This window comes from Saccostrea cucullata, unplaced genomic scaffold (genome assembly GCF_032062105.1).
Source record: "Saccostrea cucullata isolate Sc308-1 unplaced genomic scaffold, CSIRO_AGI_Scuc_v1 ctg2460, whole genome shotgun sequence".
Taxonomy (NCBI): domain Eukaryota; kingdom Metazoa; phylum Mollusca; class Bivalvia; order Ostreida; family Ostreidae; genus Saccostrea; species Saccostrea cuccullata.
Window position 1 is genome coordinate 13,205 of NW_026924535.1, and position 22,003 is coordinate 35,207.

Genomic DNA, 22,003 nt, shown 5'->3' on the forward strand with positions numbered 1-22,003 from the left:
GTTAAATTTTATCTCTTAATACCAATATTTACATTTGCAAATGTTTTTCTTTATATAACACGACTGAAAGCAATGCGTATCTATAACTGTATAAATACAGGTACGGGGTCAAGAGGTCATAGATGTGCGTATGGACAAACGTTTGACGTAATGTCTCAGTGACGTCATAAAGGGTCGACACGCGCTTAGTGGATTACATACATACCGTTGGGTTTGAAAAATAAATCATTTCACATGTTCAAAGTCACAATCTTGCAAATATAAAGTATGAATAAGTCACAAATGTAAATATAAGTAATAAGGTATCATTTTAAAACATCTATCGGGCTATAAATACGGGTGGGTACAAGATTAAATTCATCATAAAGCCCTTCGGGCTTTATGGAATTTAATCTCGTGACCCACCCATATTTATATCCCGATAGATGTTTAAAAATGATACCTTATTTCTTAAATATCACGAAAACATGTATCGTTTTAAAATTGACGTCATTTCGCTTACTATGACGTCATAATGTTGCACTGATTTATTCAAGGTAGAATATTTTGTATGCTTCCTTATCACCCCTGCGTCGTCAAACATCACAAAATCTATAAAGGAGACCCTTAACATGTTCTCCGCAAAAAACCCAATTTGCAGAGCCTGGAAAAAATGGCTGTTTCTATCACAAGCTTAAATAAATAAAGATCGTTCACCTCATTGCTAAAATAGAAAGAGTTTTAAACCTTTTTGTTTTGCTAGCTCAACAATATCCCCGATACTATAAAATAACTTTTAATATAACATATACCTATAATGTGTTTTAAACATAACAATTAAGCACCCGTTGTTTATTTTTCATAAAGTTTAATTGGGCAATAGTTATACGCGTAATATAACGGTGTTTCCTTTTTAATTTCAAGATTGCACTGAATCTAATGATTTATTATAAAGTTTCAAAGAACATTTTTATGTTTCAGTAAGAGATACATATTATCTGGTCAGTAACCTAGCTTTAACTAATTAGTTTAAATGGCATCAAGTTTTAGTATAAAATCAGGTCTGGGCAATTTCTAAAAATGGCAGTCAAGAACGGTAATGACATCTATAAGTTTCACAAAATTGGAATTTGAAGTAAAAAATTATTTGTTTAGTTTAATAAGGATAGCTGTAGAAAGGTATAATTTTGAACGTCATAGAAGGTTAACAATTTCTTAATATTTTGGAAATTTATAAGATGCATTTTTTACAGCAAAAATATTACCATTATTATTTCGTAGTCAATCTCAGTAACTTCAATACATACTAACAAATCAATTCATTAAATACAGACTCAAATATTTATTTTTAGGGAAAAAAACATGTATATATAAAAGAAATAAATTCATTTTAATGGCATCTTTCTTTTTCATCGACAAGTGTTCAAATCTTTTAAAAAGTCGTCAATAACTTAAAAATCTCTTTTTAGTTTTATTACTTAAATTATCCAATCACATTCCCAAGGTTAACCTGCATCGTTCGTAGTGTTGTCGATGTGGTAGTATGTGCAACACTCACTGTTTGGCGTCTTGATGCTTGAAATAAACATTGATAAATCGATTGAAGACATTAATGAAAATAGTCAGTTGACAGTTGAAGACATTCTTTGATGTGTAAATAAAGCATAATAAATATTTTTTTTCTTCTACAATTCCCCCCTTTTATGATTTATGAATCAATATGAAGGCCATTATATGAATTTGGTGTGAATCAAATAATTTTGATAATTTGCGATAGATTTTTTTGCTTTATCTCTTTTCTTTGCACACGTTTCGTGAGCTAAATAACAGCACAACTAAAATATCAAGATCTTGCACCGTCACTGAAACCAAGTAAATGGAATCATTTAAAATATGAAAGCATTAAAATTACAGAGTTATTTCCATGAACCCATGACAACATTTGGTAGAAAATCAAATACATTCGTACTTCAATCATTTCTTTAGCTGTTTTATAATGTAATTTCTTTCAAATTATGCTGTGAAAATACAATTTTTCTAACTGCTTACCATGTATTTCGTAATCCACAAAGTAACATCTTAAGTCGTCCAGTCTACAGAATGATAACAATAACAATTATAAAAAATAATATAGGCATAACAGTCATAAAAATTGAATAACAAAGACAAAATATTATAGTAACGATAACAAATAAACTAGAATAGCAATGATAATTAAAACATCCCAGACATATTAGGTACTTTAATAGACCTGACTTTTCGTTAAAACCGAAAGTGTCTCATTGTAAGGAAAATGTTGCCTATAAGATTTTAAGAATAATAAAAAAATGCATCTAGTTGTTTACAAATCGATTTTTTGCCATATAAATTCGTTCCTTAAAAAAATATTTTTTGCAGTTTTTACCCAGAGTTGTAGTCCGATGCCTCGACACAAAGCTGTGCCCTCTGTGTTGGGCGGGAGATAGAAGTATGGATTAGAATATCCACGGAACAGTTATCACAGTCAGAAGTTCTAAAAATGTGCACAGTACTTCCAGGTACTGGACGGGCGGAAACCTCAGGACTGTAAACCAGAAGAAAGAGACGTAATGATAGAAAGGAGAAGAATATTTTAACAAGTTTTGGGAATAGAAGCTTAAAATTAATATTAACTGGAGCTTCTTAAACTCCTTTAAACAATTGCTTAAAGAAACAATATGTTTTAATCATTTGCTTATTTCTTTGAAATTTAGAAATCTCCGTTATTTCTCGGAGATTTTTTGGAAAGGGTTTATATATGGATTAAAGTTACTAGTATTTATTTGACTTTTTATTAGCCTTTTAATTAACCTCCGTTGAAAATGTGTATGATGTAAAAAGAAAATCCAATAAGGTATTCGTTTAAAAAGAAGGCCCATTATGAGGACTACCAACTGAGCCCACGGTAAATTGTATTGTTGTTTACTACTGGGTAATTGTCTTAAAAATATTTTCACTTGATTGTAGTGTCAGCATTCGTAGCTCATCTACTTTTCCAGCTGAAATAGGACTGCTTCTTATTTTCTTGCATTGTATTTATGATTTTCATTATGTGGTCATTTAATAATATGATTATTTTCACTTATCTTGCTCCATGCTTACCATAAGTTGTTGTGGCCTCGTTTTAGATAAAGCAATATGTGGCAATCAACGTCTGCAGAGCATGTGAAAAGTGACACATTTGTTGGAGATGGTCCAATAAATAATTGCTTCAGGTAATATAAAAAGGTCGAATTGTATATTATAAATGTTATTGATTAACATTTTAAAACAAAACAAAAGGAATCACATGTTGCGTCATCATATTATATATGCTAAAATTATCATACCTTGTCAGTATTTTTCAAAGTTGTAGGTATGTTGTCTAAAATTGAAATGAGTTATTAAAATATGCAACGAAAGTAAACATAATTTATCAAAAATCCTCTTATTAATGTGCACTTACTATAGAAACCTACTACTCACGACAGAGATTGCAGGATTTTCTACAGAATGTAGCCGTGGTTGGATCTGAGCAAATATTATTGAGTGCTGCTGGATCGCTGCAGTCGTCAACGGAGACATCCTGACAGGTAATATAATCTAGAATGATAAAACATACCAGAAAAAACTCGAGATTATTTAAACATTTCATTAAGTATCTTTTTCAATGATTGGAAATATTATTTTTGTTATTTTGACAATACAAAGTTTGTAATGCATACGAGAACGGCATAAAAGAGAAAATAAAATTAAGTAGTCGGTTCAACCCATTTTTTTTCACGTTTTGAAAAGAGCATTATCAGAGTTTTGGTTGTAAAAGGATTAATCAGAAATAAATACTGGCGACCTTGGATGATAATGCGGCACACCAAATTATCATTCGGTATATGTTTCGTGGGTTGAAACTCCTTTCATACAGGGAAAAAGAGGGGAAAAGCATATTATTCAGTGTAAACAGAAACTTGATTTTGTGAATTATACCTGTGTTTTGGGTGGAGATACTGCAACAAACTTTGTCTGTTTCGATACTGTTAAATAAAAAGAGTTTGAATCAAAACTCGCTTTACATAATTTGAGTATATCAACTCACGTGATAAATATATCGCTGATTGAAATTGTAAATTAATAGTAAGTGATCTGAACCTAAATTAATAACAAAATATTATAATGACCCAGCCATGGAAAGGAATTGGAATGGTTTTTTCTTTTAAAGATAAAATAGGAATTTTCTACAAAGTGAAAGATTTTAGTAATTTATTTTCAAAACATATTCTGCACCACAATTTCAATGTGATGGGGAAAGAATACTTAATCTTTAATTATTATATCAACAAAAAAGATACTGATACACTTTTAAATTAAACCTAGAATTATTTTATATTCTTTTGAAATGCAATAAAAAGAAAACATTGTTTATATAGGTAATATTTTTGACACTTTTGTCTCATCGACCTTGTAAATATGAAAATTACAGATGAAAGAAAATCCCAACCTCCAAGTTTAAAAAAACCTACTTTTATAGGACATTATTTAGGTAATTAGGTTTTAAATGATATGCAACCATGCCATCTTTAAAATAATGTTTATTTGCCATCTCCCGACTCGGGATAAAATTATTTGGTACGTAGGAAGGTGTTTTTTTTTTAGGGAAACCTCAACATAATTTTTGAACGGATTGAGAGGAATGCCTTAAAAATACATATCTTGTCCTGGAATGTAATAAAAGTTTTGAGTGTCGTCATTTTTTGTTAATCGGTCGGAAAGGGTAACTAAATAATTTTAAAAATGACCTCACCTGTATTTATCAGGAGAAATGCCCACACAGAGCTGATGAGAGCCAGTTTTCTTGTTGACAACTGTTATTATTGTGAGGAAATCCTTAGATACACGAGTCTCCTTTATTTCCTTGACCGCTACACTTGAAGGGTCAGTGCTAGTAGTAATGTAAAATCTGAAACCATGCATTGAATTCATTTAAGTAATGTAAAAGTGTCTTTACTATGGATTGTATAAGAGTGACCCATTGTTTTTTCTAATATGTTTTAAGCAAAATATTTCTGTTGTATTATTTCACAAATGTCATTATTATGTAAATCACATTATCAATATCATAACATTACTCTTGTGATATGATTTTTTAACCCTAACCCCTAATCCTGAAAAAATTCAAATACGCTTTATAAAAAACATAAAATTAGTCCATGAGCCAGGCCATGAATTTTTCGGTATCGGTACCATCTCGGGTGAATAATTTTCATAGTTAATTTTTGAAGGACATACATGTCTACCTTCAGAAAATGTATGATAGCATTCAATTGATTGTGGCTTTAATGGTGTATCAACTGTTTATATACACCAACCCAACTTGTTCGTTCTCTCAGCTCTGTCTTTGAAAGAAGGTTGGTTTTTCAATACGCAATTTCTATCTTATTTCGGATGATATTTTCTTGAAAATTCTTTTGAATGCAGACCATGCTATTACCCTGTTCACTTATTATTCAATATTGGCTCTGTAATGAGCCGTCTAAAACTTATAGGTATATAATTCTACCCTTGTTCATTAAAGTGGAATACGCAATTTTGATCAAAGGAGACAAATTACTACTGTGACAATTTTCACACCAAAAACATATTGCATGGTCATATTAGCATTTCAAAACATTATTTCAGTAACAAATATATATAACTTGATTTAATACTAAATCTTTATCCCTATCCTTAAAATGAAAATTGAAGGAAAATTCCCTTGATTAACCCTGTGCGTATATTCTTTATTTAACAAAGATATTGTGAATATATCAGATCTCAAGTTGAGGCTTTAGATAAAATGTTTTATTTATTTAATCTCATGCTAAACCATGGTGATAATGGACACTTATATGTTCATTTAAGTTCAACGTGTAATATATTATATATTTTTGACATCAAAATTAAGCAACATACGTGCACAATCATATACCCGGGTATGTGCTTTGTGGGCAGTGGGATGTGTCTCACGACGTGCAATAGCTTGACACCCCTTCCCTCCACTAGGTCGGGTAGAAGGAACCCGTACCCTCTTAAGGGAGATCCCTCTAGGAGAGCGCTGACGGGTCTCAAACCCTGTTGATTGAGGACTTGCCTACCTATTACGCATGTAAAGACTGTTTAGACTCTGTGGAGGAAACCGTCATGGTTCAACGGAGAAGAAGGCGGACACAGCAAGCATCGTGGAATGCTTGGAGCAAGGCAAAGCACATATGGGACGTCTTGGTCACCCGCTGCATCTGTCTTCATCTCCAGACGTCCTGACATCTGTCTTGCCACTGGATCTAGATGGTTGTGGGCGAGAGAGTGAGGTCGGCGACGCGCAACTCTTCTTCTTTTTAATCAAACTCATCGCGCAAGTCATTGATCATCTTCCATCCCTTCTATCATCCACCAAAGCCCTGTGGGGACAGGCGAGCAACGAAGGTGACAGGTGCAGGTTCTCTGGAAATTGGTAGTCGCGGACCTGCACACAGGCGGCACATGCCATATGGTTGCTCTTCACCGATCAGAGCAGCGTTGGAGTTCGGCAGCCACCTGTTCTACTGAGCAGCCCTCTTTAGAGACGCACTGCTCACCTCCATGACAAGAGGAGCGAATTATAAAAGGTATCCCAAACGTTGCTTGCTCCACCTTTCCCTAGCCAGTTTACCAAGGGTCAGGATTACATCATTGTCATGAAGAGAGACATACAGACAGTTCGTTTGTTCACCGAGGCTATGTGCTGGTACGGAGTGCTGGTACGGATCACCGTCTCACAGTCTCTAAACTTCACCTCTCAACTTCCGGATCAAACACAGGATACGTCCTCAGGAGACTAAGGCTTCAAAACGTCTCAACGTTGGTAAGCTCAAGTTGCCTTCCACCTCTTATTACTTTGCTGACACCCTGGAAGAACGCCTTAACTCCACCGTGCTGGATGACCAAAACGTGGAAGCAGTATAAAACACACTTCGTAATACAGTGTACAATACAGCATTCGAGTGTCTTATACTCTCTACCAAAAGTAACACAAGACTGGTTTGATGTGAACCGTGCCGAGATCAAGTAGCTTCTGTAAGACAAACATCGCGCTTACAAGGCTTATATAGATGATCCCACCTCCACAGCCAAAAAGATGCACTGAGGAACGCTTGCAGCACAGTACAGCAAAAGCATCGGGATATGTAAGACTCCTGGTTGAATGCCAAAGCTGACGAGATCCAACGCTACGCCAAATCTCATGACAGGGCTATAGGAAGAACTTTTACTGTGGACTTGGGGAAGTCTACAGGCCAACTTCATCAGGCTCATCCCCTCTCCTCAGTGATGACGGGTTAACACCCATCACAGAGAAGAAAAAGATACTCGACAGGTGGGCGAAACATTTCATTGGCGTTCTGAACCACCCTTCTACCATCAACGACGAAGACATCAATCGTCTTCCCAGCTTCCCATCAACAAGTCACTGGATGTCGTTCCCACGTTGGATGAGATCCAGAAAGCAATTAGTCTGTTGTCAACTGGCAAAGCACCTGGCCAAGCCCGATACTCCATCCCAGCTGAGATTTACAAAGAAGGGGGCGTGGGTCTAGTCGAAAAACTCCCATCATCTGCTTGTGCGAGGATCGGCCTGACCAGTCACTTCCGCACCCACCGTCCAGGTCGTCCCCCTCCCCCACGAAGATGAGACAGTGGTCATCGTCATCACCGTAACTAAACTAGGATATGTGCGTTGGTACTTATCTTTTTCTTTATACAAATTTGTGAGGTACATGTAATTGTTGAATAAAAGTGGTAAAAATATGCAATTTTTGTGAGAATCACGGCTAGTAACTCAGTAAATGCTCTTTTAATATGTTCATCATATATCTGAGTACTTCTGGTAAAACTTTCTATCACGGTTGGCAACTGTTTGACAAATACTTTGCAGGTTGCAAATATATTTAGCTCAAAATACCTAATTTGAGCAAATAAAGGGCAATAACTGTGTCTCCAGCATTGAAGCCACAACAGATTTGATGCTATCATACATTTTCTCAGTAGTTAGGGGTATACCTTACCAAATATCACTATAAAGTTTATTCACCCAAAATGGTACCGACCACCCCCAGTGGCTCATGGACTAAATCAAGAATTTTACCCCGTTTTTCCAGTAATTAGAAGCTGTATTTGACACTCCTCATTCAAAGGACAATTCATTCTTTTTGGTAGAAGTACATTTCCAAGCAGAGGCTGTATAAAAATACAAAAGGTTATACTTAAAGATAATAAAATCCTGTAAAATCCTTGATTTTACGTAAGGTTTTATTTTTGTTGTTTTTGAAATATGAAGAGAGCCATAAATGTACGTCCACCACGAAATGTTGAATGCCATATTTATAACTTCAGAAATCTTAATGCACACAATAATATCCCCAGAAACTGATGGTTTTTGTGCAAAGCACGAACAATTGAACCCTACCCTACACGACGAATACAGAATAAAAGCACTTGCATTCTTATGTTATGCGATAAACTGTCATAAAGCAGAAAAAGAAATATGTGTAATAAAATTACACCTAGCTGATCAGTTTTATGCACTAATAAGTGGCTTTTTTTTATTTTATTTGCGTTAACCCAATGGACCTTTAGTCTTTCGCCTAGTTCAAACAAAAGGAAATCTATAAAAACACTTACATATTGTATATTCTGTGTATGCATCTCTTGGGGGATACCAAACTCTGGAAAACATAGAACAAAAAATTGCTCTATAATGAAACATATAATAAAAAGGAACAACACTCAAATGAAAAAATCATATAACATTATGAATAAAGTGCAGAGCAAACACGGACCTTTAAAACCTAAGAAATGGGATTAGGTATCAAGGAGGATTGAGCATCCCCTGACAATTTGTAATACCAGCGGTATGCTCCTTGTCTTGATCGGGAGAACGGAAAATCTGTACACATAATTGGCTAATTATTTGTTTAAAAAATAATCAACATTCGATCCAACGGGTAAACATTTCATCGACCATAAGCTAACTAATTGAACAATCTCAATAGATGTCCTATTTTTACTTTTCTAAATTTTCTTTTTATGAAATTTCAGAGCAATGTGACAAGTGACATCAGTATTCTATTTATGCTACATTCATATACTACAGTACCAACCAGTAGTACAGCTATCACCAGAGAACCCGGCTCGGCAAAAACACTTCCTTGTGTCTTCATGTCCATCACAGAATCCACCATTACTACACGACTTTTGAGCACAAGACCCTTTCACTTAAAAAAAAATTGTCAGATTGTCAGTTTGCAATAAATGGCTATTGAACTTATCTCGATGAATATTGACATGAGTTAGCCGTAGAAATGCACGAACTTATTTCGGGCATTCTCTAAGTATTTTAAAATAGACATTCGATAAAACGCAAAGATTTTTTTTTTGTTATAATTCGCTTTACTTTTAGTCTAATTATGTTTTAAAAGACTATTTTTCTGCCATATCATAAATATATATCTTATCTAAGTGATAGTAAGAATGTATTTTTTTGTGTATATGTTGCCTCTGCAAATTAGCTAAATAAAGTATTTAGGGAAGAGAGATTGAAAAAAAATTAATAAAATTAATAAATGTAATGATATTGGATTTTGAAATTAAAAAATATATTCATGGTGTCTTTTTATCGTGGTTTTGATTGTTGATAAATGAAACTCAATGAAAAAGTTTAAATAGAGGAGCAACTTAAAAGTAGCAATGGTATATAAAGTAAATGAAGAAAAGCATACAGTAAAATGAATATTTACCACTCAATGACAAGGAAAATTTAATTATGTAGCATCTTTTCTCGATGAACATTCCGTCATTTCTATAATTTGAATTCAAATACACATCTGTAAAATGTGACTTTAACCAACAAAATTGTCGACCGCTGAAATCCGCCTTATTGTATTAACATTAAAATGTTATACCCCTGGTAGTTTTTAAATTTTAAAAGTCTAAATTTAGAAATTTAAAAATGGTCTTTACTGTTTGAATTTAAGATTCGACATAAGTTAAATGGCTAAATACATTTGTGACACAAAATCTAAATGTGTAATTACAGTGAAAAGCAGACAGATTTGTTGGCTGGTTGATCCATTCTTAGTACAACGTCATACATGCAAGGAAATAGAGTTTGATTTAATGGAGGAATAATGAACACGCCGCTTTCAAAGTTTTCGTCAGATTTTAGAACTGGACTGAAAAAGACAAACGAAATTCAATACTCACTCATCATGTCAATATGGCATTATCATGCGGTTTAATAAAAGAAATGATCAATTGTCTTTAAAAAAATTACCAATTGGTTTTGGTTAATAACTTTGAAGTCCACAGATGTAAATGACAGTATTTCCCTACCAAACACTGGACTGTACTGTTGTCTTCAAGTGTAGGCTTCAGAAATAGAGGATAATTCTAAAATTAAAATTACATAAGTTAAAAGTAATTTTGATGTCAGAAAACGCTATCTCGTTTTTATATATCCCCCAACATTAATATTTTGAGATGATTAAGACTATACTCACACTAAATTCTCTGTAATAATGACCTATACATGAAAAAAGGCAACTGTAGTAATAAAAATGAATCAACTATATAATGGCATGCTTTAAGATTTCGTTTCTCTAAAATGTGAAAGCAAAAGCATATTGCATATTGATGAACCTTTAAAGTTTTGTTTTACTTTTGTACTTTGTAAAGATTCTAGTTTGAACAACCATTACTTTTTTCCTAAGATGTCCATTTTGTGAAAATTTAATTTGTTGAAAATTATATGATTTCTCTCATTAATTAAATCTGTATCATTTCATCCCTCTAGCCATTATATGAATAATGGTTATCTTTATATGATTTAGTTTAAAGGAACTGAATAGATCACCTGTGACAACACGCACTTCAAAACATGTTTCATCTCCGATCCTAGCATCTCTGTAATTTATAATATAAATTATCATATTAAATGTGCGAAAGTAAAACGAAAGATGATGTGCCTACGTTATTATTATTATCACTATTCTACTTTTATATAGCGCCTTATTTAAATATACAATTATTCAAAAGCGCTTTACATGTAAAAACAAGTACAATATGAAACAAAAATCAAATACAATATAATAGGAAGAATAGTAGGAAAAAAATCAAATGGCATTAAAATAACACCAGAATAAATTTTAAGGTTAGATTTATTTTCGAAATAATAAAAGTTTTATATGATAATATGTTGATTTATGTTTTAAATTTTATTGATGAATGAACTTAAAAAAATTAAATTAGCCCAAAAGAATTTCTTAGAGATAACGAACAGTATTCAATCTCAAAAGTTTATAATACAAATCGAGAACAGAGAAAACACGGACCTCCAAAATATCACCTGGGATCAGGTGCCAGAGAGGAGTGAGCACTCCCTGCGAACTTGGGGAGGTCAACATTAGCGTTAAATCGCCAAAAATTTCAACTCATTACTGCTACATTTTTTTCAAAATTTCAACCGATCATTACCGCTACATATTTTTTAGTCGAAAACAACTCACTACCGCTACATATCGAATCAGCCAGGTATCCAGGTACGGAATATAAGATCCAATCACAAAGCTTTCACGAAGAACTCAGTCCGATGTTTTACAGTTCTCCTTCTAAAATTTTTGAATTTTTGACAATGTTGACAGAAGTAAAATGTATGGCAGTTTCAAATAAAACGTTTTGTTGCTGCCATGTATAAGTACAAACTGCTTCAAATAGTTGAATATAATACTTAGTCCATGATTTTTGCATCTCATTCTACATATTTTGGAGTTGCGTGTGAATCTGGGATTTTGTGTTTCAGGGGATACATGTCTTATGCATGCATATGTTGTACTTTACATCAATCTGTACACGCACAAGTGACTGCCTAACGAAACAGGCAATGTATCAAAAATGTATATTTTTATATGTAGCGGTAATGCATCGTTTTTGTAGCGGTAATGACTATGTAGCAGTAATGAAAATTTTGAAAATGTAGCGGTAATGATACACACCCCCAACTGGTTATATCCTCTTTGTGCCCTTGGTCATTATCGGGGAATAACTCAAAAATTCCTTCGACATATCAGTAGTGCTTAATCAATTAGTATGAGAACAGCATTTCACTAAATGAAAGATTTAGTTGGCAGACTGAAGGTCATTGTTTCGACCATAGAGCTTATGTACGAAAATGATGACGTAGTTTTTTTTTTTTTATTTTTTGGATTTCAACAAATGGTATATTTATAAATCTCGGATGCTCTGCATCAAATTTGTTGAATCGTTTCATTAAAAACATTTGTTAATACCTCGTTGAGTGCAAGCAGGTTGTATCACGATAGATCACTAAATTAACAAAGACATATTGTTTTAAAATCAACATAAACACTTGCCTCGAGCTCTCAACTGAATCCAGACATATTGTTTTTGTTCCCAAGGTATTATCAATCACCTCTAGGATTCCATGGACAATAGCACTACGTGATTCAGCGTCTGTCAGCTCTAACTTCATGATCTTCATCGAGGGATCTAAATATCCAGGGACAACTAAAGGCCTTTAAAAGAAAAAAATATACAATAATTTTATCAGTTTGAAAATATATATTAGAATTGATGGTGATGAAAATAAGCATCCGGTTTTAGTAATTTAGATAATTATGTGGTGTTTTAATTCATCCTGTCACAACAGTGTTTCTCAATGAAAAATATTTAATCATATAATATGCAAAACGATTATTTCTTTATCATGAGCCACAATAATTTACTTTATTCCGTACACGTAAGGGGATACCACAATCATGTAGTAGCTTACTTGTCATGAATGTTTCTGGTGACAGTAAATGGAATTGAGCAAAGATAGGAGACGTAGCAAATAACTGTTTTTGGTAGCGCAACATCTGTGAATATGGCCTGAATTAAATTTTTAAAAAATTGATTGTAAACTTTACACCTTTCAAAATATAGAGAGCAAGAAGACGTGTCATCATATCAATCTTTGATATAATGCTAATTGGAAAATAGACTTCACTGCATTAAAACAAATATCTTTAATAGACATGTTTAGTTATATTTTTTAACCTCAAGTTGCATTTAACTCTTACCCCCGTGTTAATTGTGCTTGTGAGATTTTCGTTTGCGTCTAAAAATCAACAAGTGAAAAAGCATTAAATTTATGAAGTTAAAATCATTTAAGATTGAGTACATTTTCGAAGCAGGATGAATTCTTTTAAAAGCATCATGAGTTAGAGTCATGCGCAAGTAAAAAGTGAAGAGTTTGAATGAATGTTAACACTAATCCTTACCCAACGTGGCCAAGTTAAATAACGCTAATAACTAGTCAGAATTGTCTTCCTTTATAAAAGGAAAAAAATAAGGATACAAATAACAATTCCTTAATTCGCGACAATAAAAAGTCGATCATCAACTCTGTTAAGGAAGCAGTTTATGTTTACCTAAACTGAAGATATACCATAATTAAAACTTACAGTGATTTGTTAACCTTATAAAATATTCAAATGATGCAAAGACGGATCCTGCTTCAAATTTTAATGTTACTTTTATACCCTCGGAACAAGTTGGTCCATGAAATCCATGCCGGCAAATGCATGTTTCAGTCCTATTAACATTGTAGCATGCGGCGTTGTTTCTACAAGGAGATGTTCTTATGCAGCTCTTTAAATATTCTAAAGCAAAAAAAAAAGGTTAAGCACAATGACGTCCCTTTTATAATCATATAGCGATCGGAAATTCATAGTCAAAACGATTAATATAATTTACAACCTGCCTTTCTCACAAAATCTTCCAGTAACTGAATCATTACTGCAGTGGCATTTCACTCTACCATCTAACGTGGTCTGACAGACACCATCATTGAGGCATGGGTTGGGGGAACACACTACATGGATATAGTAATTGATTTTATGAATATATAATATAATCGAAAATATTTTTGAATGATATGATCAAAGAATACTTCTCCTTACTGTCATACAAGTCATTCACATTCAAAGTGTAACATCTTACTTCCCCACTGTTGCTAAAAATAAAATAAAGAACACAAGATGAGTTATTGATGAAACGCTAATGCCCCGTATGGCATATTATCCCGCTTCAGACAAATTTGTCGATTACTGATTGGATAAAAGCTAATCACATGACGCCCTGAAATTTTCCGTATTACGTCTCCATTTTCCATATTACGTCTCCGTCGAGGCGTAATATCAAAATCGGGCACGCGATTCCGTTCGAAGCGTTGTTATTGTAAATAAAAATGGCGGCTAAGAAACGGTTTACGTAGGTAGTTTAGTTAAATTTCTTGTTACCGTAACGATATTTTATGTTGATTGTTATTGGATTAAAACTGAATATTTTCACAATATGCACAAATATTTTTTTTATATTGAAAAAGGTCTTCAGCGGGATAAATTAGTTACACAGTCAGTTAGTGACCTAATACGGATTCATACAGGGTGTGAAATGGAAATCCGTATTGGGACTCGGCTTCGCCTCGCCCAATACCAATTTCCATTTCACACCCTGTATGAATCCGTATTAGGTCACTAACTGACTGTGTAACTAATATTATGGCAAGGATTGAAGTTTTTCAAATGAAAGTCAAAATCCAAGGTCAAAAGGTCAGAGTTTAAGTTCCAAAAGAGAGTTCTTATCACAAGGAATACACATGTGAAATATCAAAGCCACAGTTTTAACTGTTCAAAACTTATGGTCAAGTTCAAAGCTTTTAAAAGTGAGTCAAACTCTATGGCCAGGGTCAAAGGTTAAAAAAAATTATATTCTCGTTCAAACATCATGACTACGTAAAATTGTGGCATTTTTTGTACAAATTTGTCAAACTCCAAGGTCAAGAGATCAAAATTGATTGTATCTAAAGAAAGGTCTTTTCACAGGGAATGCTTGATTTTCAGAAATGGATTGGAGTACTTTTATTAGATGAAGACTATGTGCATCTATACATGGAAAAATGTGTTACCATGGCATTATGCAGGTTGTTTTCTGGCCGATTGAGGCTGTGTCTGTAAACACAATGTCATAAGTGCAAAGAGAGTTATTGGAATATATTGTCGGTGGAAACACGCCTGTGAAGGAATTGTTTGTATGCATAGTTGGACTAGAAAAAGATACAAAAGTAAACAAAAATTCATTACATGTATTTGTTTATGATTGAAAACAATTGTATTAAACATATTAAAATAGTATATTATTGATTAAACAAAACAATTTTTATTCTAATTTATCAATGCTTTTGTTTACTGAACAATTGCGTTTTCATAATCTTCTCTGTCGAAATATAACGTACCATATTGCATTTGTCAGAGCAATGTATGCATAGAAATGACATGGTTGCCCTCTTTTACAACCAATAACAGTCCCAGATAGTAGTGTATCAGATGTAAACTTGCATCCTGCAGGATATCTCTGCGGAAAAAAAATATTTCACACATGATTCCACCTCTGAAATTTTCGGGGTTTGTGTTTTATAACCATTTGTAACTGATTTTTTTTTATCCATCATTGTATTTCCTTCTATTGTTTTTTTTATTATTCAAAATTTTTCTGTAAAATCACTATTTTTTCTGCGGGCTAATTTTTTGTTTTCGAAGTATGGAGAGGCACACGAATTTATGTCCATCATGAAACGTTATCTTTCAAAGATAACTTTACTCAACAATCCTCCATCTACGAAATCAAATCCTCACAAACCAATATTTTTTCCTCAAACGACGAAAATTTTACCCCACGAAAATACGTGATTTTACAGTATCCTACTTCAAATTTATAGTTTTAGTACAAAATATAAAAACTTAAATTATCAAAAGTAATAAAAGATCATAAAGGATTGAAAACATCCCCAACTGTAATCACTAAATTCCTACCTGATCATGGTATACTGAAATTTAGAAAAGGAGTTTATATTATACATTAATTCTATGAAAATAATGATGACAAGTTAAATATTTTTAAAAATTGTTTTACTCGTTAAATGATTTAATCGGAATAACAGAGAAATTTTTGCCTTTTAACATAAGACCAAGTAAGTACATAACATGAAAAGTCTCAAAGGAAAGGTTATAAACCTGATCCAAATTCAAAGGGTCGTCAGATATCTTTTTTTTTAATAAAAAGTAAACATACGTACATACACCGTGATATGTGATAGCATAAAAATGAAATATATGCATCCCTTACTTGAAGAGTTCCAAACAACGTGAAAACATCGGGTGTTGACGTCACTGAATTAAAACCGAGACTAATAATTAATAAAAGAATACAAATGATAATAATAAAAAAACCAGATGCAAACATTCGCATTAATTGCATTAAATATTTAGTTGACCTACCTGATGTTGTATTGGTTTTCTAAGTTAAGGCAAGGTATACTCTCTAGGACATTGAAAGGATTTGATATTTTAACAATCACTCTGTAAATATTTGTCCGTTTAGTTTCTCTTATATCACCAATTGCTGTTTTAACAGTTTTGTCTTTTACATCATGAACAGAAAGTCGTGGAAGTGATCTAAACATGAAAAAAAAATAGGTCAAGCTCGATTGGCCAACTTTACTGAATAACAGGTCCTATGAATAACATTACCAATACATGCATAAGGATCATAACATTTCAAGCTAATTTATAAAAGCAGTAATTTTATTTTACAATCCAGGGTTAAACCGTACTTACATTGAGTAAACGTAAGCCGAGAATGAACAGGAATGGAAGTTGAACTGACAGAAAATTGTTGATCCAGGACCAGGCGTAGGCTCAACAAACTGCACCTTTCAATTTATAAAACGATGAAGCATTAATAGCTTTTTTTTAACAAATAAGTGTGAAAACTTTTGATAGTAAATAAACATATTTTTTCAAATCAGAATCAAACTCTACCGGTAATACCGCTATGAAAACTCTAATGAAAAATGTTGAGATAACGAAATTCTAATTTCTAAAAAAAAATTCGTAAAAAAGGAGAAAAGTGATGAAAACGAACATTAATAGCATTCATTGAATCAAAAATAAAACGACATATCTCATTATATATCTTACTGTAGTTGACTAGTGTACAAAGGTATATTGAAACCCAAATTGAGGTGAATAAGTTCAAGAAGTTCACAGAAATGTATATTTTAAGAAACAATTACAAAACCGTTCATTTCAATTAAAGACATATCAAGAAATCTGTATCTTTTAATAGTGCGTAGCAATGTACAATTAAAGATTATTTCATATCACCTATTCCTTCTAAACAGTCCATAATAGTTTTATTATCCAAAAGAATTATCAATTAGATAGAGTACAAAATAGTAATGAATCAAACCTCTTGTGTTCTGCTCTGCTCTTATTGATGTTATTGAAAAAAACAGCTAAAATTCTAATTAGAGTGGTCCTTCAGATATCCGGATGCTTCGGTATCCGGAGGATTTTTCATTGGAACTGAATATTTTAACGTTATTTTGTCTTGTTTAACTGGTGATTCAGGTATCCGGACGCTTCACATATCCGGACAAATAAAGCTTCCGGATACTGTACACAAATATTAGAAAGACAATGTTATGATATGCAATGATGTATGGGTAGTGTGTAAATGAAAGGTTATTGAGGTGCCTTGTTATGAACATATGCAGTTTCCCATGTTGCATTTTTAGACTTAAATTTTGTTTTCTAATCTTATAATATATTTAATGTCGTACAAAGTATGGATCAAACAAATTTAAGATTTGATATCTGTAAAAAAAATTAAATCTTACGTTTTGCGTAGTCGAAGACTTGTCTGAAAATAAATCCATTAATAAACTTTATGAAGCAAAAAAAAAAAAACAAACAAAGAAAAAATAAGATTATATCCTTACCAACATGTTACTACAAGTGAATACAAGTTCAGATGTTAAGCCAACAATAATTTATATTACATCGATATCTTAAAAAAATTTATTGCTCCTCCAAATGGTGAAGTAAAGATCTGAGACATTGCCCATGAGATGACCATCAGTTCATCTCGTATGTTACGTCTAGAGTCCTTTTTTCACTATGTAGAACAGTTAAAGGTAGCTAGTTGTAAATAAATATTCACCAAAAATGCCATTGTATATGTAAATCTTTTATGAAAATTAAACCATATCAAAAACCTAAGGAGTTCATAATTTGGTTTTAAGAAATGCTCATTCAAAACAATTTTAGTGGGAATGAATGAAGGTTTTATTTCAAGCCTCTTTAATATTCCATTTCTTTTTCAAATAAACTTAATTAAATTCCTTTGATAAAATGTTTCAATACTTTTAACAAAACGTGTAAAAGCACACTAAGTGCTTAAACTTTTTATTCTAATTATTACCTTTTTTGCAATAACTCCCCGTATACGTCAGGCCGAGTTCACAGAAACACACAGGGTTATTTAGGTCATTGTACAAGCAAATGGAATTATTGCCACTAGCACATAAGTGACCACATCCTATATACAAAATACATATTAATTTGAGTTAGCGTTTTCAGGGGGTTGTTTATTTATTAATGAATGAAGAATAAAAAAATCAATAACTACCATGAATTAATCAAGAAAATCACGAAAGTGACAAATACGTACCGGTATCTTTACCTGCAAAACAAATGCAGTATTATATCAACATAAAAGAAGTACATGTAAGTGGAATTTTTCAAATACGAATATATGTGGATAACTGTCAAAAATATCCTAACCTATCAATCACAAGATTTTATATTAATATATTAACTTTTTTGCAGAGATACTAGTTTGTATCATCTAGCTCTGGGTTTTTTTTCATATGATTGATTGCTTTTGACTTCATAAACGTTAATTTGTAATGAGAAATATGTAACCTTCATTTGAAGTGTACTTAGGAAAAAAATTCTTCAACCCTTGTTAGGTTACGAGACAGAACGATCGATCTGGGAGATGAAATAAGAAATGGAAGGAATTTGAATATGAAAATTTTAAAGAAGACGTTTGGAGAATATTTTGACAAGTCACCCACAAGTCTCGATGCTACATTTTAATATTAGCTAGGCTTTGGATTGATATAATATATATTCTTTTACAATATAATCTTTGATGACAAAAAAGTAGATGCTATATTCATGTAACTTCTGATGTCAAGAGATCTTTAGAATACCTATAAAACACAGTAATAATAACAGTATAATTATTTGCATTCTTTCTGTAATAACGCCTGATTTTAAACATTTAAAAATACTATATATATATTACAGTTGCATGTGGAAATCACCTTCCACTAAATAAAGTACATCGCTAAATGTTTTGTTTACTTATATTCATATTACACCCATTTAAAAGGCGCTAAAGTAAATCTACACCAACTTGATAAAAACAATTTCTAAAAACTTGATGACTTTAAATTTTCAATCATCAACTTCCCTTACTTATGCTGCAATATACCTTCATACGTGGTTTATGTCAATCAGTTGAATCGAACATTGTTCGTTTTCTGCACATATTTCATACAAGAGCATACTCTACTTACATGTTTGTACAATTTCTAAATTTAGGTTAATTATTGACTAACAAGTTTATGAAACAAGAATATCAGCTGTCTCGCTTAAAGTCACCATTTCTTATTAATTAGTTCTATGGTCGATATAATTTATCATTGAGGCCATTATATAAACACATTGAATTGTCGACGGATTTTTTCGTAATTTCTCCATCATGACAAGGAGTACAGGGGGGGGGTGACCATTCGGAAGGAGATGCTCACTCCTCCATGGCATCTTATCCTACTTCTGGTGTTTTGGAGGTCCATGTTTGCTCCGCTCCTATCATGCCTATTTTGCATGGTTTAATGGACTTTCGATTGAATACTGTTCGTTAACTCTTACATTTCATTGTTCCAAAGTGAGTCATTAGTTTCATAAATCTTATCTTAAATAAACAAAAAAATGATTTATTTACTTACTTATTGCACTGCAAGTATAATTTTGAGGTATCCCCTGATAACACATTTCGTTCCTTGCACAGCTATGTTTACCACATTTGTCAATGTCTGCAAAACAAATCTGTTTGATTTACATATGCTGGAATTTGAGATCTCTTTGACAAGTTTAACTTTAAAATAATATTTTTCACATTTCTATTCTGTTTTTACAGCAACCCATTTCCCTCCGTTTCCATCATACTTACAAAAACAAATATAATATGGAGGAGACGGAACACCTATACAGTTTGCTCCTCCGTAACACGGGTTGCTGCTACAAGGGCTGGTCTCTGAAACAAAAGGAGTAAATTGAGTACGTGTAAATAGCACTTTGTCGAAAATTTGAAGACATTAAAGTTAAGCATAAAACAACAGTGACGGAGATAGAGACAGAGATTAGTGTGTTACTTTTTTTGTTTATTTCACATAAGTTCCCAGTGTAACCAGGCCGACAACGACAACGAAATCCAGTATTATCATCATATGCTTGACAGAAACCCGATTTGCAAGGAGAAACACTACAAGGATCTGAAAAGAAAAGGAAAAGTAGTGCTTCTGTCTTTCGAATCAATGGGTAGATATGAACCCTATATTGAGGAGATCACAGTATATCTCTACATAAATAAATAGAACAGTGCGACATTTAACTCCGGACACGACATAGTCCGGACTTTTTACTACCATTTCTAATTGTCATGTCTATAAAAATTTTATAGCACCTGGTGGGATTTCTTAGCAGTATCACATATTCTCATGTTGAACTCATAGACATCTCTACTTTAAAAGATATGAAGTCCTAAATATCAGAATCCCATGGGAGAATGGTGGGATTTTCAGTCCCACCAACTATCCCACCATTCTCCCATGGGAGAAAAAATGTCAGATGGGAGAAAAAATCTCAAATGGGATTTTTTCTCCCATTAGGATTTTTTCTCCCACAGAATTGTTCAAATGGGATAAATCCCACGGATACCTACAAATGGGATTTTTTCTCCCATGAATGGTCAAATATGGGATAAATCCCATAGAACATGATATGTGGGACATTTACTCCCATAAACATTCAGATGTGGGATAAATCCCATAAGGCATAACCAAAACCAAGTTAGCATTCTAAATGTTATCAAATTATAGATGAATGTATGAAGAATTAGAGACCCAAGGGTCTTGAATCACCTGATAAGCCATAAAATTTCAAAAGTAGGCCATGTTGACCTTCTATTCAGTTTACGTTCTCCGAGGACCCAAGTTTCAACAAATTACAATGTTTTTGATTCTACACTTATAAGTAACTAAAATATTTAATTATGACATTAAAATTTTGTAGCTCAAAGTGACTTTGGTGGGATAGTTGGTGGGACTGAAAGTCTACTTTTCAATTGACATACTTTGAGGTCCAAGCTGCATCAACTGACAGAATTAAATGATTTTAATCCAAATATATTATAGAACCTGAGAAAATACTTAATCAGGTCACAGTGACCTACTTTTCTTTCCACATACTTAAAGAACCCAAGATGCATCAACCAAGAATGTTTGATGCCTAGGCAAATTAGTAACTGAAATTGTTTAAACACAGCTATAACATTCCAAAGACAGGTCAGAGTCACCTGCATTGAATTCGACATACTCCGAGGTCCAAAGATGCGTCAACTGACATTAAAGATTATGATGCTAAGCCAATTAGTCATGTTAGTACATGAAAAAATTATGAATTATCTATTAGGCCTATCATGTTTATATATTTATGATGATTTAGTACTTCTAACTGTAACAAGAGTAATTAATGAATCAAGATATTCACTTTTTAATTTTGGCCATGTTTAACTTAATTCTTTTATTAAATTAACTATTAAATTACAGGTGAATAGGATAGTTACCAAAATGTATAAGCATACTTGCCTATTATAATTCATATTATTTTAAATACACTCGTCTAGCCTACTTATCATTTTGCTTATTGTGGTAATGTCCGATGTGTAGACCTATTTGTCAAAGCATCGCATGATATGAAGCATTCCTAAT

At 32.7% G+C, this 22,003-nt stretch overlaps 2 protein-coding genes across 2 annotated transcripts in view; both read right to left on the bottom strand.

Annotated features, from left to right (window-relative positions):
• Nucleotides 1-1,441: 1,441 nt before the first annotated feature.
• On the bottom strand, nt 1,442-16,561 carry LOC134266660 (uncharacterized). Its single transcript, XM_062748874.1, has 24 exons — nt 16,377-16,561; nt 16,225-16,268; nt 15,912-15,925; nt 15,335-15,453; nt 15,008-15,145; nt 14,001-14,053; nt 13,798-13,912; nt 12,411-12,572; nt 10,895-10,944; nt 10,542-10,564; nt 10,316-10,431; nt 10,077-10,214; nt 9,780-9,841; nt 9,144-9,257; nt 8,665-8,708; nt 8,129-8,220; nt 4,775-4,930; nt 3,961-4,007; nt 3,463-3,579; nt 3,327-3,361; nt 3,100-3,206; nt 2,384-2,542; nt 2,029-2,072; nt 1,442-1,554 (listed from the first exon to the last, which is right to left on the bottom strand). Exons 1-24 carry the CDS (start codon nt 16,559-16,561, stop codon nt 1,463-1,465), a joined length of 2,226 nt encoding a protein of 741 aa, XP_062604858.1. The 3' UTR covers nt 1,442-1,462.
• Nucleotides 16,562-19,139: 2,578 nt separating this feature from the next.
• The window catches only part of LOC134266665 (uncharacterized), a 45,146-nt gene continuing 42,282 nt past the window's right edge, over nt 19,140-22,003 (bottom strand). Inside the window, exons 14-17 of the mRNA XM_062748879.1 lie at nt 20,387-20,506; nt 20,185-20,268; nt 19,961-20,047; nt 19,140-19,159 (exon numbers count right to left, since the gene is read on the bottom strand). Coding sequence (XP_062604863.1) covers nt 19,140-19,159; nt 19,961-20,047; nt 20,185-20,268; nt 20,387-20,506 — 311 coding nt within the window. The remainder of the gene's footprint in view (nt 19,160-19,960; nt 20,048-20,184; nt 20,269-20,386; nt 20,507-22,003) is intronic.